General features: G+C 44.2%; 2 protein-coding genes across 6 annotated transcripts in view; one reads left to right on the forward strand and one right to left on the reverse strand.

Moving 5' to 3' along the window:
* The window catches only part of LOC131481021 (fasciculation and elongation protein zeta-2-like), a 48,086-nt gene extending 41,443 nt beyond the window's left edge, over positions 1-6,643 (forward strand). Inside the window, exons 6-9 of one of the 2 annotated variants that reach the window (XM_058668093.1) lie at positions 10-90; positions 2,138-2,213; positions 5,294-5,359; positions 6,347-6,643. In XM_058668093.1, the coding sequence (XP_058524076.1) occupies positions 10-90; positions 2,138-2,213; positions 5,294-5,359; positions 6,347-6,363 (240 nt within the window). In that variant the 3' untranslated portion in view covers positions 6,364-6,643. The remainder of the gene's footprint in view (positions 1-9; positions 91-2,137; positions 2,214-5,293; positions 5,360-6,346) is intronic. The other variant, XM_058668094.1, reaches the window with a different exon arrangement.
* Positions 6,644-8,716: 2,073 nt separating this feature from the next.
* The window catches only part of LOC101529675 (cysteine-rich motor neuron 1 protein), a 187,479-nt gene continuing 170,493 nt past the window's right edge, over positions 8,717-25,702 (reverse strand). For 3 of the 4 annotated variants that reach the window (XM_004582731.2, XM_058668084.1, XM_058668083.1), the window contains 4 exons: positions 20,316-20,510; positions 15,278-15,400; positions 12,607-12,797; positions 8,717-11,152 (listed from right to left, as the gene is read on the reverse strand). In XM_004582731.2, the coding sequence (XP_004582788.2) occupies positions 10,976-11,152; positions 12,607-12,797; positions 15,278-15,400; positions 20,316-20,510 (686 nt within the window). In that variant the 3' untranslated portion in view covers positions 8,717-10,975. The remainder of the gene's footprint in view (positions 11,153-12,606; positions 12,798-15,277; positions 15,401-20,315; positions 20,511-25,702) is intronic. The other variant, XM_058668082.1, reaches the window with a different exon arrangement.

Here is a 25,702-nt window from a genome sequence, read left to right on the forward strand (position 1 = left end):
TGCCTTTAGCGCTTCAGCATGGAGGGCATCTCGAGTGTCATTCAGAACGGCCTCCGCCACACCTTTGGAAATCCGGGTGGAGAGAACCAGGTGCTCCGTTATTCTTACTTTCCTGCTTTTTTCATTGTGTGTGTAAGTGAAGACCCCTAGAAGCTGGCAGTTTCACTAATTTACTAAAGTCACTGCTGACAAGAGAGAAATGCAGTGTTCAGTGCATGCGCAGTGCATTGTGAGAACAGAGTTTGTCCTGGGAGGGGACGTGTTCTCCCAGTTGGGCAGTAGATTAAATGTTAAGACGCGCTTTAGAGCTCTGCATTTCTCTTACCTTGAAATGAACAGATACTAACATTTTGACATCCTGGATCGTGCGGGTAGAAAATCCGATTGAATACAATGAACTAGAATTTGCTACTCTAATCCTGAAGGTCTGTGAAACAGGATTGCATTTTTGACGAAAGCAAACACGATGTTTGTATCGTTGAAAGTTGAGTTCTAAGAGTTAAAAAAAATACAGAATATAGCTTAATCTCCTTTACATGAAATTCCTGTGTTTTTAAAGTTTATCCTGTGGCCAGCCAGTGCAGTTGTTGGCCAAAGGAAGCATGCATGAGACATTGGTTATGTTTAAATCGTGTATTTGTGATTGTATAACGAAGTTAGATTTTTATTTGCATTTTTTATAATTAGCTTAAGGAATATCACACAGTGGGAAACACAACTCTGTTAAAAAGTATGCTGAAAATTCCCTTTCACCATTGGATATTTTCACTTTCAAAAGGAGATCTCTTAGTTAGCTCTAAGGTGAAGCTCCTAAAAAGTACAGCATGTATGACTCACAGGCAGGTTATCCCAACAATGCCTGGGTCCATTACTGAGTGTTGGCAATGCCTGTATAGGTGATGCCTGCCTGTCACCTAGGAAGGGAAATGATGTCAGAGAGGGCAGGTTCATGCTGCCATTGGCAACTCTTAAAGGGGCTCCCTGAAGGGATGGCACAGGAGAGTGGGGCAGCGCAGGGCATCCTAGGGCTTCCTCAGCTCGCTCGCCATGTGTGCAGCCAGCGAAGCCCAGTGTGGATGGGCAGCACATTTGGGCTGCACAGTTGAGTCTCACCTTGGCACTGTGTATGTGGAAAACGTGTTGCTGCAGCAGGTCTCTTAAAGATGAAGCAATCCCTCCTTAAGACTTTTCTGGAGCTGGTGGTCCAGTTGCTGAGCAGCTTTCTCTTATGCTATTCTTTAAGAGTGGGATAAGATCCCAGTGGAAGTGTTAGAGACAGAGCTGAGGTCTAGGGCTTGGGGCTACATGGTGGCTGGAGAAGAGGAGATTCCAGGCACATAGTGGTGACTTTCTGTATGAGCAGGTGCAAAGCGCACCGTACTGTTTTTTTGGGGAGTGGTGCTGGAGGCACCCAAATAAGAGAATTTGGTCAGTCTTTTTGGATTATTCTCCCTTTGGAATATAGAACATAATTGTGATACCTGCGAGCATAGCTTGTCTCACTGTCAGATGTTCATTTGCACTGTGAATTTCCCCTAACACCATTCTCTACTTTTTCTCATCTCCTTCAATACCTAAAAAAGAATTGTAACTATTTACTCTAATGTAAAATAATAACAATAAGCTTCTTAAACTATTTGGGTGTGCCTCCGTTGCTTGGAGAAGCCGGTGCGTGCTTCTTAAACTTCTTGTATTTTTCCCATTGACTGTTTTGTTTGACTAGAATAAAAATGGCCCGAAACACAATTTGTCTTGATGTTGGAAATTCATTTTTTATTAAAACAGGAGAACCTATGTTTTTAGTTTAACTGCTTTTTGAAAAATACGTAACGAGAATGTGAGATGAGCGTTTGCTCTAAAAATGAACAAATTGAGTGTATCTTCCTTGGAACTAGTTTTTGAGATTTCCAATAACTAAAATGGGAAAAAAGGGGATTATTTATACTCCTGCTGAACTCATGTGAGGCAGATGGGAGAAAGTGAACTCTGAAATAATATGTGCCCTTATTCTTACATATGTGTTTTCGTTGCTAAAGTAGTCGTGTTTTCTAGAATGGAATTCTAGAAGTGTATCGGTTGTTTGCAGACAATGCACTGCATCTATATGACACATTCTTTTTGTTTTTTACCTTGGCAGTATTTGACTACGGTCATTCCTTATGAGAAAAAAAATGGACCACCCTCTGTTGAAGATCTTCAAATATTAACAAAAAGTGAGCAAAGACAAAATTATACTGTTTCATTAAATGCTTGGTTTGGATTATTTTGCTTTTATTTTGTCAATTTAGGAGAAGAAATTATGGATGCCATCATTTCTTACAAGAGTGCAACCAAAGGGTCTGGTGTGGTAGCCTAGTGGCTAAAGTCCTTGCCTTGAATGAGCCAGGATCCCATATGGGCGCCAGTTCTAATCCTGGTAGCTCCACTTCCCATCCAGCTCCCTGCTTGTGGCGTGGGAAAGCAGGCAAGGACGGCCCAAAGCCTTGAGACCCTGCAATTGTGTGGGGTACCCAGAGGAAGCTCCTAGCTCTTGGCTTTGGATCAACTCAGTTCTGGCTGTTGTGACCACTTGGGGAGTGAATCATTGGATGGAGGATCTTCCTGTCTGTCTCTCCTCCTCTTTGTGTGTCTGACTTTTCAATCAAAATAAATCAATCCTTAAAAAAAACGTACAACCAAAATGCTGTGATTAACAAATGCAACACTAATGCCTGTGCTGTGCTGATTTGTATTTCTCTGATTTTCTTATTTTAATATTTATGAGCTAATTTTTGGCGGGGGGGGGAAGTAACTTGAATTTCTGTACCTTTTGTATAAATACATATCCATTCATCAGTGGTTAAAGAGCTCTATGGGTCTAATGTAACCGTGGCTGTTAGTAACTGAAGAGGGAGGGTGCAGCTTGAACCCCTCCCCAGAGCCTTTTTATGACTATAGCAGCCGAAGCAGCGGATGCCTGTGGAACCCGAGTGTCTAGTGATGTCTCAGGAACACACATTCAGCGAACAGCCAGTGAAGGCCCAAAGCCTCCCCTCCCACCCTGGGGACTTGCATGTTGAAGTAATCTGAGACATACTATACTGTGTTTCAAATAGACATGGAGAAACCCAGAATCTGGGCTCTGTCCCTGTTATCATCAGATACCCTTAGAAATCACTTGCCCTCTCTTGGTCACACTAAATAATCAGCAGAAAAATGGATCTGTATGTGTGACTGGGGGCAAGTCGCAGTCACTCAGCCTTGTTTGTCTTGCCCTTAAAATGAAGAGGCAGAACTTGCTGATCGGTTAGGTTCTTCCTGATTGTAAGTATGTATGATAATGGCGATAGGGAGCCAAATGAAAGGGAATCACAGGGAATTATTTATTTAGGTAATTATTTAAAAGAGCTACAGAAGGAGAGAGGAGAGAGAATCTTTCATCCACTGGTTCACTACCCAGATGGCCTGAGCCAGGCTGAAGTCAGGAGCCAGGAGTTTCATCCGGGTTTCCCAAGAGCATTGGCAGGGGTCCAAACACTTGTGTCATTTTCTGTTGGTTTCCCCAGGCCATTAGAAGGGAACTGGATTGGAGGGAATGCATCCAGAACCCAGAGCAGCATTCTTATGGGATTCAGGTGTGGTGGAGGGCGGCTTTCCTGCTGTGCCATAACATGGTCCTGGCTATGAATATCAACACTGACTTCGGAGATTGACGGTGGCGTCCAGGGTCCTCACTGCTTGCCTGCTCACCTGATCTCACCCATTCCTTGAATAATGAATGACACTTAAAAAAACCCTTGAATTTAAAAATCAAGTGCTGGCCACTCTGAGGTAAAGAACGAGGAGCTTAGCTGGGAAGCCTGCCCTCTTCCTTTCAGGATGGACTCACATTTTGAATGCCCAAGCTCATGTAGTGTGCAGGGTTATTTATGCAGCTGAATTTCCTAGTTCCCAAGCAAATCCTTTTTTTCCTTCCCATAGTAACTTTTGTTTTTTCTTAAAAGTTCATGATCCTGGTTTTGGTATGTGATTTCAGATAGCTTTAAAAATGTCAAATATGGCTGGAAAAAGAAATACTGAACACAGTAGCCCTTTAAAGAAAGGGTATGACTATTGAACAGAAGGCGAATTACTGAATCTCTAAGGTCAAGGATGGACACACACACACACACACACACACACACACACCCCTTGCAATTCCAGTATCAGAATATCCTTACGCTGTGTTGTCACTTCAAACCTTTGGGTATCTTCGGGGGAGAGATGAGGGTAGGGTATGTGAATGAATGTGCATGAATATGCAGTAATTTTAATAACACAGTGATGGCGACAGTATTGTAAAGATTGTAGATGTAATCATAGTCTTTGAAAGTGAAAAAAGAAAAGCGGTTATCTTATTCACACACTGGGGGAGAGCTGAGCCTCTACTGTATAAGGAAGCTCTGGAAATAGTGTTTGTGGATGTATGGTCTTCCTTGTTAGGAGATCCTATAATAATTATAACAGTGCCAAGGATGGTAGTTGTAGTGTTAATTACATCTGAATTAGTAACCCCATTGTCATAACCAGCCTTCGAGACCCAGCTAATTGTTTTCTTCTTACAGCTGTGGTGCTGTGCCCAGAGGGGTTCAGCAGCTTAGTCACATGGTTAGGAAGTAGTGGAAGCCAGGGTCTAACCCTAGGACATGATGTGGCTTTGTCATTGGTTTATGGAGAAACACTGTTTTGTATGGGAAGTTTGAGCTAGCAGTTAATTTTCGTGTTTGGAGTTGATCACCAAGAATTTCGGCCTTTGTAGGCGGTGGAATTGTCAGGTTCCCTTCTGGACGAGGAGCAGGTTGCTTGGCCCGTGCAGGGCTGTTTCACAAGGTCCATCCTTCAGTTTGGTTTTTCTCTCTAGAAGCCCATTCCTTGGAGGGCGTAGGTCACAATTCACTGAGGGCTTTGCCAGCTTGTGAGATCTACACACCAAATGTTTGTAGCGCCATCAGGTTGCACTTTAACGGGGACTCATTTGCCAGCGTTGACGATGGATACACCCAAGTGCTGTGTAAATCACCTGATGTCTCCTCCTGTGTCTGGACATTTTATATTGGGTAACTGTTCTCAGGTGGGTGGATTAGTCTTACCTCATAAGGACTCACTGAGCAGCACGAGTTCTGAGGCCTTTGCTGTTGCATCCCTTGACACAGAACGTTATCTGTTTTAGGAATCAGTTATGTAATTGATAAGGGGTACAATGACTGAAAGTAACTACTACTTTTATCTTGAGTTCTAAATTGCTGCTGTTTTCCTTTGCTCCTTTATTTTGCAGTTCTTCGGGCCATGAAGGAGGACAGTGACAGAGTCCCGAGCTTGTTAACCGATTATATACTGAAGGGTGAGTCGCAGGACGGAGCACATGCGAGAGTCGGGGTGTTTTGGTTAGGAAATGCACGGTCTTACAAAAAGATGACAGTCTGACTTGCAAAGGCACAGCTTTTTACATGAATGATACGGTGCATGGCAAGGAGACACACCTCACTGACTTTAGGCTCCCAGGGTTAACGGCTACATGAAGTGTAACCTTTATTCAAATCCTGGGCTGATAAACACTGGGGAAGGCTGTAGAGGAAAACGGGTGAGATGCCACCATTCCTTGTTAGGTACCTGGTGTTGTCCCCTTGGCCCTGGGAAGTTTGAGAGTGGAGGATGCTGTCCTCTTGGGGATGGTAGGAAATAGAGGACAGAGCATTAGGATGGGTGAAGGAGGGAGCAGCCACCTAGGGATTTGGCATGATGGAGGGGCAGTTCTGGAAATGATGACAGTGTGAATACTGCCTGGAAAGTGGGCGATGTTGCTCAGGAGGTGCGCGTGCCTTCCGCTCCTCTGGCTGGCTGTGTCCTTGTTGTCAGGTCCCTTCCTAAACACACCATCTTTGCTTTAAAGCACAGGCCAGAAGTGAAAGAAGGTAGTGAGTGGCCTTGTTTGGCCCAAGCAGGATGAGCAGGACGAGGACCAGGCTTGCCCGCGAAAGCCTGCCCACAGCCCTGCCTGCCTCCAGCAGTAACACCCAAAGCCCACAGTGGACGGGGCTGCCCCTTGCTGACCCTAGAAAGGGACAGGAATGGGAACGGGCTTGTGGGGCCTCCTTTGGCTTCCCCCAGGAGCATGCCTTCTGTGTCACAGACCTCGTGGTTTGGTGCCCGCTGTCCAGGGTAGCCTCTGAAAATCTTGTGCAAACTGGCTACTATGGGTTCTTTGATTAATACATAGTTCTCATTACTCAGTGGTATGTTTACATACGCATGAGATGTATATAAAATGTACATTTTGCAAAATGCCCTTAAAAAGCTACATTTCTAAAATTCTGTTTCCTCCCAATAGTTCTGTGTCCCACCTAGAACAGCATTACTTCCGGAGCAGTGTGGTCTTCTGTGGACTCCGGCCTGGGCTTGGCATAGCATTATTCTCATCATTGTGAAAGCCGCCTTCCGCAACCTTCCTGCTGTCGGAGACCCAGCACACGTGGGGACCACGATCCAGTATTAACAGATCATGACTTCACTAACTCTTTATGTTCTAGAACAGAGAGGATGATGGCACTACTGGGAAATCTAGAGATGGCTTTTGTGAAATCTGCTAGTGATTATGAGCTGTTCTCTAGAGTAAGGGGAGATGCTAGCTGGGCAGTGCAGTTGCATTTTTCATGAGCCGATCGAGTGCCCATTTGGACTTGCACGGCTTTCTCTGCTGCAGCTGCACTGACTAGCTGGATGTAAGCATTGAGAATTGCACACTGCAGCTATTTAGCAAAGACGAGAACCAGCACCGATTTTTGTGTGAGAATCGCAAGTATTACCTATCAGTATTGTCTCGAAAGGCTGAAATGTGTTGCACGTGGTTCCTGAAGCTGCACCAGAATATGCGTGACTTGGGTTTAAGGGTGACCGATGATACTGTTGGGACACTGTGCGGCTTTCTGCCTCACTTCTTTTAACTGATGCATTGCCATTCCTGTGCAGCTGTGTGTATGTGCAACAACACATACTCTGAGGGGGTTGGTATCCTTTCAGGTACCTAAGAAACCACACGCTGCAGCACTGCCCACTCTCAGGCCTGTGTTCTGTTCCATTCACGCCCGTGTACTTTCTTCAAGGACTGGTTCCAGAAGCAGCTGCTCATGGACACAACACTAGTCATGAACACTTTTGCCAAATTGGTGGCATTTAATAAATGTACAAGGAAAAGTCATGCGGACTTCAGAGTTTGTGTTTTTTTTTTCTTTTGAGCTTTTGCTGTTCGTTCTCCCTCCTTGCAGTGCAAAACGCGTACGCTTAGTTCCACGCAGAGTCCATCCCCAAGCTGAGCTTCTGCCAGCCTGGGTCATCCCCCTGCTGCTACAGAGGAGAGACCACGACCTCTCCAGATGGTGCTGAGCTGCCGTGGAATGACCAAGTCTTCGTTTTCTTCCGGGCCTTTGAGACGTGCTCAACTGTTTTGGCAGCTGCCTCCCTTAGGAGCACGTGAGTGTTGGCAGGAACTGCTGTGTTGCTTGCATGGAGTGGTTTTGAAACTTGCATGGGACACAGACTCACCTGCCCTCCTCACTCTCCCCCATCCCCCAGGGAATTGTGTAGGTACTAGCTCGTTTTTTTTTCCTTTTTAAGATTTATTTATTTTTATTGGAAAGTCAGATATACAGAGAGGAGGAGAGAGAGGAAGATCTTCCATCCGATAATTCACTCCCCAAGTGAGCGCAACAGCCGGTGGACCAGGAACCAGGAACCTCCTCCAGGTCTCCCATGTGGGTGCAGGGTCCCAAAGCTTTGGGCCGTCCTTGACTGCTTTCCCAGGCCACAAGCAGGGAGCTGGATGGGAAGTGGAGCTGCCTAGATTAGAACCGGCGCCCATACGGGATCCCGGGGCGTTCAAGGTGAGGACTTTAGCCGCTAGGCTACGCCGCCGAGCCCTAGCTTGGTTTAAAGTTACGGCAGCTTGGTGTTTCAGGCTTTACCTGGTGGTAGGTGAACTTGAGGTGGTTGGGTGATTTCATTGATGTCTTACGATTTAGTGAAGAAGTGGAACTTTTAGAGGAAAAAGCAAAAAAAAATTTGATGGATACTTGCAGGGTAATGATTGGAAAAAATTGGACCTTGCACTATAGAAATGTAGTATTAAAGAGTATACATTAAGGCAAGACAAACCTCACTTAGGAGATAAGCTTTCTGTAGACTTGGCTGTGTATAGCTCTTTCTCGGGTGGACGTTCACCTGTTTTCTCCCTGCTAACTGAGCATTCCTTTACACAGCTAAGTCAGAAGCATCCTGGTCTAAGCGCTGTGGCAGTGACCTGCAGGGCTCCCTCCGTGCAGCCCTTCCGTGAGTGAGTCATAGTCTTGCTATTGTTGATGTGTGTGTTTCTAACTTGTGACTGCCAGGAAGGTTTTCTGTCTCCCAAAGAATGCCACCACTGTGCTGCGTACTCTAGGGGGTTGGGGAGGCACCTCTGCAGCCAGGATTCCTGGGAAGGGCCTGCCGCCCGAGCAGCAAACTGGCTGCTTAGGACCCGGAGGCCCACGGGGGCTGACCGCCTCAGAAGGGCCACTGGTCTTTTCGGTCCAGGATAGAAGGGAACGTTTCTGAGAGTTGAAGTGTGTGACTCGATATGCAGGGTCTGCCCGCTGCCAGGAGGCACAGCGTAAGGAACTCCCATGCAGCTTTGTATTCGAAAGAAAACAGAAAGCAGGCGGGCAACTCCGGTGCACTCCAAGTGCCATAGATCTATTTTATTTTTCAGGAAATTATATTTGTTTTTCTTTTACAAGAGCACAACAGGAACCAAAGTAAAAGTAACAGATAACAGCACTCAGGATAAATCATATCTTTAAAACAAAAAAATTTACACCTTGTCCTATATCCTGTTAGTGTTTTCATAATATGGCCATGATTGAAAAAAAAAGCAAGCATTTACAATTTTTTTGGATAAAGATTTTTTTTTATGCTAGGAATGGATTAATTGTTAACAAAATTTTATACTAATCAGGCTGATGTAAATCTATTTTGGTAACATATCACTAACAAATTTATTTTGGAAATAGATAAAAATATTGCCCCTTGATAATAAACCTTTCTTTTTTCTTTGATGCAAACAGCTAGAACACCTTTTCTTTTTTTCTTTTTGATATTCTAAGACAGAAAAAAATGGTTACTCTTCAGATTAATAAATTAGGTCATTATAATAATAAATTAATTTTTTTTAAAGTTCAGCAACCTCTGTCCAAGTATTTACAACAATACTTGAAAGTTCCTTTACAAAACAGAACACATTTTCTTTTCACATTAAGCATACTGGGTATCTGTGTCTTTCACAACAAGCATTTTTAAAAGAAAAATCAATGCACAAATGGGTCATTAATATAAAAGTGCTAAGAGCTGTTTGAAAAGTTAACACTAGAGTAGACAGTCAGTTATAATCGAGGCAAACTACAACAAACTTCCAGCTTATTGTGGACAATATTCCAGTAGTTGTTTCAAACAGTTGTTTGAAAAGAAAAAAAATCCAGGAGCTGATTAGTGATGTAGACAAGAACGGCCTTCCATGTCTGGCTGGTAAGCCAACTGAAAACCAAGCAGCAGCAAATCCAAATGCAGATGGTTTTCAAAAGGAATGCTCTCTCCATAGCCGCTGGGATGCTGGCTGCTCAAGGTGTGTATAACACACACACACTCACTCTTACACAAGCATACATTTTTTTTTTCCCAATTAAATTGCAGGTAGAATGAGATTTTTGTGTTACTCTACAATTTTGTAAGTGATGAAAAGCACTGAAATGGAATGCCTATTTATCTGCCTTTGTTCTGGTTAAAATCTCGTAAAAATACATTCAACAGGAAAACATAAATTGTATGTGTATAAATATATATGCATATATATTATATACACACGCACACAAATACTTTTGTTTTTGAAGCATAGTTACATAAATATTCCTATAATTGCTAAAGAGGCATAATTTTTTTTTCTTGAGCTTCAACAAAGGTGCTTGAATAATACACAATTTAAATGAAGTAGTTTCTATTTTGTAAATCAGTATATAATAAAGAAAAAAAAAATCCCCAGTCTTTTTTTTTTAAAGTTTCTTCTTTAAGCTAGAGCTTCAACAAAAACTATGAACAACCAACAACAGAACAGAACAAAGCAACAACAAACAAGGAAGTATAGCCCCTGGAATTGCCTGCTGTCCTCCCCTCTGTCTTCCTGCCCTGCGGGGTAAGAAGCTCCAGCGCTCACATCCAGAAATGACTGACGTCACGTTCACGTGCTGACTCGACTAGGAACTGGCTGATCAGCTTGGAAGGAAATGAAAAGCAGCAAAAAAAAGTATTAACTGTATAGATCCTTAATAACCCGCTTTGGAGAAATGTTGCTACTGCATTCCCCTTGCCTCCTCACTGCCTACTGCGGTTGTGACTGTATAGAAAAGAAACTTGTGGCTTTGACCTGGGATGGCTATCACGAGTTCTGAGGTGCTCGCCCGCTGGTTCTAAGGTGGCTATGGCAGCTGGAATGCAAGGCTTGTTTCCTGCTCCTTCAGGCCCGAGCTTGGCGGCAACCCAGTGCAGTCTCCAGAGAAACAGGCAGAAACCTCCTCGGGGCCACTGAGCTTCCATCTGACTGGATGTCTCCCCACATCACCCTCCCACCCTTTGCCCCCAACCAAACTCACTGTCCCCACCCCCAAATATCTCTACAGCTATATTACAAGCAAGTATACCTTAGTAACTTTAAAAACTTTGGTTCTAAGAAAACACTTGGTCAGTTATCTCGAGGAAAGGTGGGAATGCTTGTTCTGCACACTGCTGTAGACAAAGCCCATCCCAGTGAGTTCTTAGCGCTGTACAGCAAGTCACAATCCAATACAATCCACTAAGCAAGTGCACAAACTCTAGTTTACTTGTAAGAGCAGATTTAGCCGCTTTCTGTGTCTTAAAACCCGACCCACGTTGCCTTCCTTCACACTGTCTGGTAGAAATTGTCCGCCTGTAGGTGGTTCTGTTTTTGCATGCTGTAGAAGCCACTAAATCTTGCATCGGGTTCAGCAATTCTTAGCATTCTCTGGGAACTCTCCGCTTGGACTCTGGTTCCCTTCTTGCAGTCCACAGATACCAGCTGGTTGTTTAAGGATGAAGGCTGGTGAGCGAGAGGAGGAAACACAAAGAATGAGTTGCTTTACAGCTCCCACAACAAAGAGGAATGTAGCATGTAATTCCAGTGAGGTAGGTGTCACCATCCCTCATCCATGGGCTATTACCTCTAACTCTCATTCCAAGCACAGGAGGACTTTGATGAAGAGGCATCTGACCACGTGCCTTTAACTGCCCCACTGCAGGTGAAGGAAGACAAGTATTTCCAACACTTTGGTGTGCGGACTTGGGTTTATAAGAGGATAGGAAGATGCATGGAGATTACCACGTGGCCTGACTGTAAAGCCAGTCACTTAGGCTGTCCGATAGCGTTAAGGCTGGTCTACTTTCTGCTAGAACCTGCACACCTCTTGCACCCGATGGGTGACCTCTGTGGCAGTCGTTAAAGTGCAGAACTGTTTCCTGTCCAGCCTGGGCCTGGCACACAGCTTGTGCATAGATGTCTAAAGAAAACCAGAAGCACAGTAACTATCTGGGGAATGGCTGATTCACTAGATGATAAATTAGACTAATTATTCAGGCTGTCTTCAGTTCTTAAGATAATGTTAAATGAAAAAGGTGGAGTTGGAGGAATTATGATTTATATTCCTTTAATTTAGTTTGCTCTTGTTAAAACAGAATCATTAAGGGCCTGGCAGCGTAGCCTAGCGGCTGGAGTCCTCACCTTGAAGGCACCCGAATCCCATATGGGCGCCGGTTCTAATCCTGGCAGCTCCACTTCCCATCCAGCTCCCTGCTTGTGGCCTGGGAAAGCAGCCGAGGACGGCCCAAAGCTTTGGGATCCTGCACCCATGTGGGAGACCTGGAGGAGGTTCCTGGTTCCCGGCTTCGGATTGGTGCAGCACCAGCCGTTGTGGTCACTTGGGGAGTGAATCATTGGACGGAAGATCTTCCTCTCTGTCTTTCCTCCTCTCTGTATATCTGACTTTGTAATAAAATACATAAATCTTAAAAAAAAAAAACCCAGAATCATTAAAATAGAATCAAGGGTCTTTAGAGATCTGTATTGAGAACAATCTCTAATCTTCCCCTCTCACTGTGGAGCCTCCCTCTATCTCGTCTTAACCACCTCTGCACTGTTCCCACCTTTCTGTGCTCGCCTTGGGCACCCCTGCACCTCATTGTTGCCTGGCTGTGTCCCTTTGTGACTTCTTTCCTACTTCTACTTTACAGTGAGGAATGCCAGGCGATCAACTTTTGTTGATCAGAGATGTACTCCTGTAAAGAAGTACAACCAGGAAATTGACCGATGACAGTGAAGGATTCATTAATCAGTGGGTGATGAATAACTATCACTCCAGCCCTGGGCACGTATTAGACTTCACAAGGCCATGGACAGTAAAGTCAAGGTTTCAATAGGCAATGTAAAAGATATCAAGCAATTTTAAGGAAATGCAATAATGTAGTATTTCTCAGTTATAACTTTTCTCTGGGTGGTACCTTAGTTGGTGTTCGATACCAGCACAGCAGTGGTATCCACTGTTTCTTCTGATTGATGAAAAGAAACGCGATCAGGATCGACAGGCAGATTATTATGGGAACCACAACGGAGGCAATGGAGTCCAGTGAGGAATCTTGTGTCGAGTCCGGCCTGTTGTTGTCACCATAATTTACCTGGAGATGGCCCATATCTAAAGGGGAAAAAAAATTCCAAGCATTCATTATCTAAACCAGAATTTTTAAGGATGAGATTATGTTTTTAAGTATAGAACAGGAACCTGGTTTTATTACTTCCCATTGATTTCAGGTTAAAAGCTGATTCAAGTATAGGGTTGATCCGGAGGTCTCAGTACAGGGCAATGTGCTTTCACATGGGTGCAAAAAACAGACAGACTGAATAATACAGCAGGATACTAGCTTTAGCTAGTCAAGAAAGGACAAATTAGACAATGAAAAATTTTTATGGAGGGTGTTGTGCCACAGTGTATCAACCCACTACTCTGTACTGGAGTGCTGGTTTGAGCCCTGGCTGTTCTGCTTCCTTCTAAGGCTTCTTGAGCAGCAGGCGATGGCTAAGTGCCTGGCCTTTTCTACCGAAGCTGGAGACCTGGACTAGAGTTCTGGGTCAGCTGTGGCCACTGCGGGCATTTGGAAAGATGGATTATGTCTCCTACTCTCCTGCTCTGCCTTCCACGTAAATGAGACATTTAAAAATGTACATGATCATCTAAGATTCTGAAGTGGAAATGACAGTTTAGCTCTCTGCCTAATGGCAAACTGGAAATTAGACTAAAGCACATTCTATTTTCTGAAGGAACAGCTAAAGTGAAGTAGAACAAAAACTATGCTAGAACCTGGAGGTTAGTCTTTCAGTTGATGTTCTGGTTCTATGAACAATGCCCTTTTATAATTTGGAAAATTCACTAGGCTGACTGCATGGTTAGTCTGCTTAACTATATATAGCACAGAAAACACTCAGTTTTGTTCATTAGTGAACATCTTTTTGTTTTCCATTCTTACAGTCTGTTCAGACAGCAATAATGCTGAATATATACCAACTGGGCACACAAGTTTACGTGGCCTTGTGACATAGAAGCCATTGTATTCAGGTTTTCCCAAGTGGATCAAAAAACGGTTTAGTGAAAGACACAGGCCATCAGTTAAACAGGAGTAAACTCTTGGAAACGCTGCTCACTAACAGCTTTGTGGTATTAAGGTTAGTTTAAAATCCAGATTGTTATTGATATGCTGTATGGAAGCGTTCGGGGAGGAAAAGGACTGGGTAGAGAACATTCTTAACATCTCAGCTAGCGCCAATGGTGACGTTTTACAGGAAGAGGAACAAGGAACCCATTCTATCAACACCAGGAATTGCCAAAAATAACAAAACATGTTATTGATGCATTTAGGTTTGAGATACACAATAAAGGGATGAATTTTTAACCTTGCAATATTCTAAATGATATTAAAATGTGACTTTAGAAATTATGTGTCATTCAGGAAGATTAAGGAAAGCCTTGCTGAAGAAAATATCTGCGCTGTTGATAAAATTCTGTCCTTTGGTTCTGTTTTGGTGTAATAAGCAAGCCATCAAAGTGAGCTCTGGGCTTTCTGGCAACCACAGGAACACATGGAACAAGCAGAATCAATATGATTCACAATGTCTTGAAAATGAAAACAAATTACTTGCCTTGGAGAAATACACATTTTCTTGCTACTGACATATGAGGAAACATCACTTCATAGCAGATTCTGTGTAACGAACAGACCCTCAAAAGGCTGCAAGAAGTGAGGTTATTCTTGTGACTGAAGCCTGGTGTCTAACATTGGCCGAGCGAATACAAGTGTGATACTGAGGCACATTCCGTCAGAGCAATTACGTAAGGGGCCAAAACACTGGGACCAGGAATTTGGCTCCCTGGTCATCTGGCCTGGTCCAAGCATAACATTTAGAGTATCTAGAGTAACAGACCATTAATCTCTCAAGCAATGAATATTGCCTCTTCCAAAACAAACTACAAAATTATACAGTGATAATTCTGGAAATGAACTGGGGGTAGGCAGGAGGCAGTAGTGAGTCACGGCTTAGAAGCTGACTTTTGTAGAGAAAGTAGTTCTAGCAGAGTTTCAGCCTTGCTCTACCATGTAGTTTTTAACAGACCAAATAACGTCTTCGTTGTATACAACAAGGAAGACAGAGAAGAGAAAAAAAAAAAAGGCCTGGAATAAACTTAGTGACTCAAAAAAATCAACAAATTGAAGTGTCACCGAGTGAAGCTGCCCTGGAGCAGAACGTAGCATAATGCAGAGATGCTTAGGACAGAACCCACAGGGCAGGTACGACTCGATTATCAGTCTGCCCAGAGAGCTGGTTCAGTTTTCAGAGACGGCCTAGAAATTCCAGATACTGAAGTGCTGAGGTTAGAACTTGTTTCCATCGTCACAAATTCTCTGAGCATGTTGGACCAAGAAGATGACATTCAGCTACCTGCAGGATAATTTTAACCAGGTGTGGTCTTTATTCCAGCCAAACAGTTCTTACTGGTGTCATTATTTGAACTGAACGTAGGCAAGCTACCTGGACATACTCAAGCAATTTTAAAAAGTAGTAACAAAGCTAAAAGTAGATCCCACAGAGGACTACACAGACGTCGGTTGCCTGGAGGCTTACCTCTTGGGAGGTGAATAATGTCGTTTTCACCTGGCGTGGGCCACAAGGGAACTTCCAGATCAGTCTCTCCGTGACGGTTTGTCTTCTCTATAGGAATATTGGTTGGCTCTGGGACATACATTTCTAAAAGAAAGACAAATTTTTCCTAAGAGATGATGGAGAAGCTGTCAGCGTTCGTATTCCCAATCCACAGTATTCGATACAGTTATTTAATGCATTCATGAGACCTAGTTTCTCCGTTCACATCATTAGAATCTCTAGCTTTGCAATGGTGGAAAACACGTGACATCTGAAAGAGTACAGTTTTCAACTAGCATCAAAACCCACCACTTTTCCCCGTACGATGGTGTTGCCTCGACAGCCTAAGTGGACTGGGGACTGATTCGAATCGAATGATTTCTCTTTCCATCACAGTTGAATATTGCACTTTAATAACTGTTGGTCTCTAATCCCTGAATGTGAAGTCATTTATAAAAATGTCATCAGTTTGAGAAGGCTACAGCATCATTCACTCCTCATGCATAGCTTGGCCATTCCTCCCTGCCCCTCTATTGATTCCCCCCTAAAGGCAGAATGGTTGCCCTCAGGAGGTGCTGCCTGAATTAAGCCTCATGTGTTCGTGATGTTACCGCTAGAACCATCTGGACAGGAATTGAGCCCCAATACATTATCTAATTTGATCATACGTGTACCTTGATTCAAAAAAGGATACAACATGAAATAAAACAATATCCCTTTTCTTTCAAATATCATGTCTGTTTTTTCTCTCAAGTCCGGCTCTAACAGGGACCATAGAGGGAATTCAGAGCTTTTCTCAGTTCCTCAAATACATTTTCATTTCTTTACTCCATGTGACAACTAGCCCACCATTTTATAGTGAAGAACTATTTAAGAAGCTCTGTGTTCAAGATGTGACCATGTACTTCCTCTTGAATGTATCCTGCCGTATTAGCTGACTCTAAGACGTTATTCAACATTATAATCCTACATGCTCACTATCGCCTGATTCAGGCCAAAAGAAAATACATCACTTGTACATTAAAGAAGGATTAAGAATCCTTTTTGATCACAATCACCATTTTGTATCCCAAAGTTACCATGTCTTCAAGAAACAAATCCAAGAGGAATTTCAGGTAAGCGGAAAATAACAGAAGGAAGTACTTGAGCCAACTTTCTGCTGTGGACTAAGTTCCCAGCCAGAGAAATAAACTGAGAAATAAATGTCAGCTGCTCAACATTATGTATCCAGTAACTGTCAGAGCTGGGGTCCATTTCTGCTGCCTCCAAGAATAAAGTCACTGCACCCTTAGCCTCCTGGTCATACTCTTAAATTACAAGTCTTTGCACATGGCAAGAACTGGGAGCTCTTACAGTTCCTAAATTGTCAGTCAGTGGGTCCTGCAGCTCTGAAGTTAAAAAGTGAATTTAATGAAACTATTATTCACAGGAGCAAGGGCCTGAGAATAAACCATTGGTTTTCAATTTTTTTCCTGTTATCAGTCAATCTGAAAAAGCTTATAAAAACACACTGATATCTTCTATCTTGATTTGACGGGTCTGGGCCAGATGATGCTCAGAAGCATGTGTGTGTAGGGTGATGGTGTTTAACCCACCCGCTGAGAGATACTGGCATGAGGTACGGATTTCCTGGATGAATTTTTTTAGGGGAAAATTCTGTCATTACGTGATACCTTTCAGTGCCCGCTCCCTCCCTAGTGCAGTCTTCCTGTTACAGTAGGGCTAGCTTGTTGCTGGCTTCTGAGCAGTGTAAAAGGCAAATAGATCTGGCCCACAAACCTGTGAATGCCAACAGCTAAGTAACGCGTGCAGGGGCCCAGAGCTGGGATCAACCCTGTGTCTCCAGGGTGCGGCCAGTGGAGCAGAAGCTCTGGCGCACCTGTGCCACAGAGCTGCCTGTGGGTGGACTTCAGGGAAACTGCCAACACAGCAGAGACTTTGCACAGAGGGAATGCTCTTGCTGCAGGGTTTTAGCAAAGCTGCAGCTGGCACTGGCAGGGCCAGTTAGAAGGCTGCATCTCAAGTGAAGGGGGGGCGTGTGTCTTCAGTCATTTCTTGAGCATGTGCCGCATGGCAGGTACTGACTTAAGTTCCAGAGGTACAGCTGTGATCGAGACCAGTGCTAGTCCTTGTGTGCCTGGTGGTTTGTTCTCAGTGGCCTACCTCCATGCCAGCCCAGCACATTCCAAGCCACCACATTTCCTTCTCCATCACAGGTTAGTTACAGCTCCAGTTCAGAGCCCTTGGTTCCAAGGGAAGAGAGTCAGTGCCTTTTCCTTTGAATGTAAGACAGAAGCTGCCTTTCAGTACTTCTGCCAAAAAAAGACTAAATCTTTTAGCAAAAACACTTCTTTGGGGAAGCAAACAGAAGTGGAATTTCCATGCCTTGACCTAGGTCTTCCATGTCCAAATCTACATCCACCCTAGACTCTGAAATACAAACCATGGCACAGACCTGCTGGTGCTGCAGAGGGACAGAGCCAGAATGATGACACAAAAGTACCCAGGCAGGCCACTCAAGCCATGGGCACAGGTCACATTTAGGACTCATCCCTGTGGTCCTGTTTGATATGAGCTTTAGAAACTAAACAAACCAACCAATTTCCTGGAAGTTAGCTTCCCTTTAGAGGCAGCTGGGTCGCTGGGAGTCACTTTCCTTAAAATGTGCCTTTCTGGGATATGGGGCAGGATGCAAGGGGCTCACAAGGGAGCACGCCCCTTCGTGGGGAGATTGGAATGGGGAATTTCACGTCTGCTTACTTGCTGTTACAGTGATGTTCCTGACCTTCCTGAGTCTCAGCTTTGTCCATGAAATAACCACTACAAACCACCTAGGCAGCTCACAGGTTGTACCTGTATGTGGAGATGCTACAGGTACACTTGGAAATGTACCTATGAGGGGAGACACCTGCAGGAGAGGCAGGGGAGGCCACTCGGAATGCCAGCTGCGTCATCTATAGGACACGGCAAGGTTTCTGATAGCTGCAGATGCTAGAGGCTGCCTCTACCATAAGAAATGGAAGCCTGGACTGTGAACCAAGCATCTCGACAGAGATCACACAATGAACTGGTTAAATTCTGGGACAGGAATTCGGCTTTCCCAGCAGCCAGCTCTTGAGCAGATCCTCACAGAAGGTGGCAAAAGCTGACTGACTGCAAAATTTGCTTAGAGATAAGATGGAGAAGTAATTCATCAATAATACGGCAGATACTGAAGGGAGACTTAACAGAAATTAAGCTTCAATGCAACAGTGAATCCCTGAACAGTCCCTGGAGAAGTCTGGTGGTGAATAGAGGCTAGCAGTACCTGTAGTCTCATTAAGCTCATGAGCCACAGAGAATGGATATTCACCACAACCTCAGCTTGGATCCTTAGACTGACAGTATCATTGGAGCATTTGCAATGTGCCTTACAGGTGTCCGGGCCTCTGATCTCTTAGTCTCTCTGGCCCACCTTGGTCACTCTCCCCAGATGCCTCTGATCATGTCATTCTGTCCAGAATGAGTATCCTCACTGCCTGCAAAGGTTTCACTCTGCACTTGGTAATGGAGGCCCTTTTCTGACCTTACCCTGTGCCACTAGGATTCAATGCCTCAGGAACATTAGCCTTCATGTTTTCCATCTTAGGATCTGTGGTCAGACCATCATCTACTCACCAAAGAAGAGAAACCACCTGTCCTCAAGGTCTAGCTCAAAACTTCTGTCTTTGAAACCCTTCAAGGCTATTGCATGTCACAATAAAATTTGATTTCATCAACTTAGCATTCACGTTCCACATCAGAATTGTGCAACCTTTGTCTCCAATTCACCCCTCCCAATCTCTTTTGAAAGACTGAAACTGCTCCTGTCAAATCATTACAACAAATTTTTGCTCCAACTTTTAGAGACTGAGCAGGTAAGGAAGGACTAGCCAAGGAACCAGGGGAGCAGCATCAGAACAAAGGAGGACACTAAGCGGTTATCTGGAAGCCCAGTGCAGCGAGGGTTTCAGGCAGCATGGAGAAAACTGCTGACTCAGATGCTGTTACTAGCAGTCAGCGGAGAAGTGGGAACCAAATGCCATACACTGAACACCAGCCTTTCTAGGGAATAAATGTACCTTCTTAGGAATGCTTAATTGGGGCTGGTTTGCACAACATGTAAACAAAAAGCCATCGTTTGCAGGGCTCAATTAAACAATGAGTTGAGCTAACCGCCCCATGTTATCTTTGCACAGTACAGATGCTCTTTGAAACTGGCATGAATGCCAGTTTAATGAATTGAACAGAGCAGGACTCTTGTGTACTGCTTGAAACAGCACAAGCATCCAGGTTCCCTACAACTCAGGAACTCCACGGGATCGTACCGTGGAGTCGTTGTGCTTTGTACTGCCTTGGCTTAGAGGATCAGATGGTGGACACAACCCAGGGACGGTCATGGTGAGGGCCAAGGTCTTGCCATTTCTGGCAGCAGGGGGTAGAGGAGCTGTTCTGGCAGGAGCCACAGACAGGAGAACTGGGAGAAGGTGTTGGGGAGGTTCTGGACAGTGGTATGGTCTTAGGTTTGAGATAAAGAGACTGAATGACACCACTGAGAAGCAGGAAAGGGTCGTGGGACTCACACGGCCAGTGGAGGAGTGTGGAAGGCTGCAGAGAGAGCTAGGGGCTGGAACATGACGGACTGAAGGAAGAGACTGTAACAGGTCTTCAGCATATTCCTTACTGTCTCATTTGAACATTTTTCACTCGGCTGGTTCCATGCTGCACTAAAACCAGGCAGGTATCTTTAGTCAGTGACACAAAGCTGTGTTGTCACTAAAATTTAGAGACTGGGAATCCCAAGAACCAAAATCTGGCCTTCCCCTGAATGATCAATTTTGCAAGCTACGTTGGCTCCTTGGGTGGGGAGGGCAGAGCTTTGGGGGAGAAATGCCTTCAGGGCTGACATGTTAGTAGGAACTCTGCGATGTGTAGGTAGGTTCTGAGTCCGTTCAATGTCAGTATTACCACTTGACAAACGGAAGGATAGTGGCTTAGATACCTGGACACATTGGGCAGCAACTTCCTTCCACGTTGATGGGCTCGACACAGGGCAGCGGGGGGCAGCTGACGGTAGAGCAGAGAGTCTGGCCCTGCAGGCAGTAGCAGTGTGTGCAGCTGTCAATGTCCCACCGCTCCTCATCGGCGTAGGCCTTCCCACTGAAGTGGCACACCGCCTTCTTAGGAACTGTGTCTTCTAGTGGAGAGAACAGCACAGGGTGGAATCGCTCAATGTGATAGCGCACAATGCCTAATTAGACCCAAGAACTCAAGGGCCATCACATGGGATAACCATGCTATGCTGTAGGATTTCAGAGTCTGATGAAGCTGTGGTATCCCCCCCATCCCCGAGGCCATTTTCCTAAGAGGATCTTCTGAACTCTCACTGGGGGGGCGGGGCAGAACCTGCTCCAAGGCCACTGAAGCTAACACAGAGCGCTGTCACCAGCAGCTGGGACCCCCAGGGAAATGGCATTGGTTTGTCATACAGAAAGACACAAGGGTGAAACGTCTAGCTGAGTCCATTGACAGAGACAAGCTCAACAAGTCTTTACTTAATCTTTTTTGTTTTGTGTTGGTCAATGATAAGGATGATAAGGATCCCTAGATATGAATAGCAAAGAATGACAACATGTCATGTCATGCCAAATTTAGGTTTCTTCTACCAATTTAGAGAAGAAATCAGCACCTGTTTCATTTCCCAGTGATGCTTCATGGTTTCTCTCTCACCACCAACAACGATCCCCTGTGATGGCTGGTGTCCTTTCTGCTTCCCCCCCCACCCATTCTACATTGCCATCCTCCTTTCCTACATCTCTAACCTTTCTTTGAAAACTCCTTCCTCTTATTAGCTACGTAAGTCACTAGTGGTCACATTTTACAGCCAGTCTAGAACTCAAAATGGGGGCCCCCGTAAGACCCAAGTGACTAAACATGGAAATTGGAGGACACCAGGCACCTGCGCACGACTGAACTGACCAGTAGCCAGGTAATATTTACCAATGGGGGAGGTTGCCCAGGTACTAAAGCCTGTGACGTTTGCCAATAATATGTTAAAAACTATACAGGAATTGGGGAGCAAAGTTCCGGAGGAAAGCAGTGATTCCAGACCTAGGGCTCGGGGGCTCTTCCTTAGAAGGCATCTGGGAAGCTCTTTAGGGAATATATTTATTGAGGAGACACAAAGGAGGGAACCCAGCACCTTTGAGGGAGCAGGGTCTTCTCTGAGCAGTTCAACCTGGGGCCCAGGGTGCGGAGTTGGCTGGCAGTGGCTGTGGGTGAAATCCCAGTGCAAAGCTTCAGACTGGGTTTTGCATAAGGCGGGTCACAGGTGGAAACAGTTACACATCTGTCTTGGGTCTCTGCGCTTTCCTATCAATTACTCAGATACAGGAGCCTTTTAAAATGGCACTAATATTCTATGAATGAGCTATGTTTAAAAAAATGATTAGTCCCAACCCATGGAAAATGTTATAAGCCAGCACAGCAAGAAAGATTGAGTGTTAAAATTGCATAATCTGTTTCTCCACATTTTTCTATTATTTTTCCTCACTACTGCTTAAGGTTCAGTGACATCTGAGTAATCATGGGTGGGTCTAGTTCCAGTAACATAATCTCCCTGCCCTCTCTTTTTAACATCTAAACATGCACTTCACTGTATTTGTGAATATTTCACAGAAAGTCTTCTGGTGCACTGATGGGCTTTTAAACCAAACCCACGGATTTAACTTTTCTCTGATATGGAATTCTCATAGGAGGCGACTTCATCAAAATACACAAAATGTACATGTGTTAAACTGAGTCATCCAATGATGCAAACTCAAGTAATATTCTGATCTCTGGCCAACATTTCCTGGAGTCCCCTTATTCAATCCAGTCTATTTCACAGAGACTTTTTCTTAAAGGAAGTATTTTCTCAGAAAGTAATACTACTGATTCTATTTTAATTCATATGCTGGATCAACATCACTGAATACAATCTGAGTAACTGTATTACTGTGCGGGGGAAATTAGGAAACAGTAGGTTAAGCCACTTGCCGCATTTAATCCATCTCTTTCTGCTGCACCTTGCCTCCATGACATCTTTTCTGCTCCCCTTTTGGAGCAGGAATGAAATGAGGTAAACATAGGAAGGTGAGGACTCTGTAGAAAGAGGTTTGCCTCAAGGTCAAGTACTGATCTGTATTTTCTTAAGAGCTAGATAAAGATACTGATTTCATTAGTTAACAAATTAATACCTCTAATATCTGTGATGTTAAAGTTATATCTAAAAGTAGGTCAGTATGACAAGAGCACTCGTTGATTCAGGACTCCTCAATGCTAAAAGCACACACTGTTCTGACTCCGAGGACTGTGCAGGAGTGGTGGAAGGCCTCCCTCAAGCCCAGGAGCACCACTCCTATTACTAGGACTCAGATATGGAGCTGCACCACGCAGGAGGGAAATTGCTAACTCTGCTGGAAGGCTCCACTCAGGACTTGATGTTTGAATTTCCACTGGAGGGATGAGCTGGAGGGCCAGTATTCTATGCAGAAGGTGATGTGTCCAAAAGCTTGCCACACTGGAAGGAGGGTGGCTAAGTGTCAGATGTATAGAGTGTTTGGTTGGAGATGAGACTGGGATCATTTAGAAGACCCTCAATGACGATGGAGAAATTGGGATCCTTTCCTATTAAAGGAGGGGAGGGGCCTTATGAGCTTTGATCTTCTGAAGAGAATGCTGGAATACAACAATCTGGAAGTATAAATGAGATATGGATGGGAGGAGGAGGGACGCATGGAGGAAGACCCTGTCTCCTGCACTGGAGTATAGACAGAGGAAAGGCCACTTCATAAGCCACTTTCCTGCTTCAAGAAACAATCAGCTGATGGCTTTGTCAAACTACTTCAGACATTTCACTGGGCCACCCTGAGTCAGAATGGTGGACTCAGCCTGTGAGTCAACAGGCCCTAAAACCCAATACATTTCACTCAGTCACCAGAAGCTAAAGCCAGTGCTAGTGGCATGAGTGTGTGAGTTAACAGGCAACAACAGCGGTATCACGCATTATTTCTTTAAAATGTTTATATTCCTCTTAAAGGAATATAAATCATTCTATTCCTAATCATTCTACTATTAGTAATCTTTTCCAAGGGAATAAGCAGAAGAGGCCCAAGTTGTATGGGCGGATGTTTACCTACAATATTATTTATGATAGCAAGATATTGGGGAAAACGATGACAATAAGGGAGTATTTAAATGAGTCATGCTGTGAGCACTTGAACAGATATGGTGTGGCTATTAGAATGCATCACGGGGTGAGTGCTGTGGCAAAGTCGGTTCAGTCACCTCTTGGGATCCCCGTATCTTCCTGTTAATAAGAATCCTGGGTGGCAGCAGTTGATGGCTCAAGTACTGGAGCTCCTGTCATCCAAGTGGGAGACATGGATGGGGTTCCAGGCTCCTGACTTGGACCTGGCCCTGGTCCAGTTGCAGCTGTTGTGGGTGTTTGGGTAGTGAAACAGCAGATGGAATATCTCTCTTTCCGATAAACTAATAAACATTAGGAATGTATCATGAGTAGTTTAAGCTCAGACATATAAAGCAGAAACTTAAAAGTTGTCTAGAAAGGAGAATATTCACAGTGATTGTTATGTCACTGGTGTATATTTTTTCTTTTACAATAAACATGAGCATTCTCAGTAATGAAGCAAAGATATGTAAAACAGACATCTCCGACCTACGGCTGCACACACGTGTTTCACTCATGTACATGCAGTACACACTTACGCACATGTACAATAATACTGAAAGGATAAACTCAGGACCTGGTGTGTAATGTGGCACTTTCCAAATGATGCCAACCCACTTAGAATTTTAGTCAATTGTAAGGAAATACAAGTATAAGCAACACTGCAGACCAAATTCTGAATTACACCATAACCTTGTATACTGTCAATATGCATTCAGCAATTGTATGAAATCATCATCTAAAAGAATATTTACCACACACTGTAAAAGACCAACTAATCAGGATGCCTTGGAGGTGATGAGCTAGACCAAGAACTTCTAACTACCTGTTAGAGGAAACTCAAGTTCCTCCCTGCATGTAGGGTAGGTCCTCAGAGCCACAGAGTCCCGGGGGATCCTGAAGCCACAGAAGATCATCCGCTGTGGACAGAGGGCCAAACATGGCCCTGGTTACCAGAGAATCTCACCAATTTGTTTCATTGAAGCTCCACTCATTGCCAATGACCTCAGAAGCACTCCACCTTCAACTTCAGTTCTTTTGCAACAAAGTTAATTTAGATTTGAGAACAAGAAGTTAACAGGCTCAAAAAACTGGAAGTACTGTCTAAGTACAGCATAAAGACCAAAGTCAATCAGCTGTACTGACAGAACCCTGTTTGCGTTGTCTCAACAAGCGGTGAGGCTTTCTGCCTCTGGCCATTCGACTTTTCCAAGAGCTGGTTCTCAATCTCCCAGTTAGAGTGAGCCCCAATTAGCAGTGGATGACTCTCAGGGCTGACAGGAATCTCCAATCAAGCCTCTAAGCCACATGGAGATGTCAACTGTGACATACTCCCCACTAATGCCTGTGGGTGGTGGTTTACTTTGAGACGCCACATTTAATCAGTTTGAATCACAGTTATCAGGACATCTTACAAGTCAATTTTCTTTCTTTGAACATGCTTCAAAAACAAAGCCACCTGTAACCCTAATGGAGAAGTCTTGTTTTATGGAAAAGTACTACCTAATCTTCACCATGATGGCTGCTATCTAGCCCACATTAGCCTGGAATGGATTTTGGGTGATGAAGTTTTATAGGAATATTTTTGCTTTTGACCAAGTTCCACTTGAAAGCCGAATGAGTTCAACATTAGAGGCGTGAGGGTATGAAGTTTAGAGATGGTGGGTTCTGGCATTCCCATTCCCTGTTTTTCCCTAGAGACACTGGCTCCTTGAATGGTATGCTTGAATTATCTGAGAAAGCTCCATCAGGAAGTTTTCAAAATTTTTTGAAGTAGGAGACATGGCCACTACTACTCCGCAAGTTGAGATTCTAAATAACTAAGGAATCCATAGTAATCTTTGTGAGGGAACAGCATATTCTCACTGTTAGTAGACAGGGACACAGAAAACAAGCCCAGGAATAGCCAGCTAAAATCAATCAAATCAGTTTATATTTGCCTATAGAGTTAATGCTGACCACCATATTTACCACTCCAACTTAGTTTGTGCTGAAAATGACACTAGGCTTATTCTTCAATACCTAATAATAGCCATTACTTTGACTTACTGAATGCAAACTGCGTACCCAGTTCTGTGTTCAGCATCTCATATTAATTCTGTTCGACTTCCATAGTTGAATGGGACAGGATTTTTGTCTCATACAGAAAACTGAGTAAG

Source organism: Ochotona princeps, chromosome 8 (genome assembly GCF_030435755.1).
Source record: "Ochotona princeps isolate mOchPri1 chromosome 8, mOchPri1.hap1, whole genome shotgun sequence".
Classification (NCBI taxonomy): domain Eukaryota; kingdom Metazoa; phylum Chordata; class Mammalia; order Lagomorpha; family Ochotonidae; genus Ochotona; species Ochotona princeps.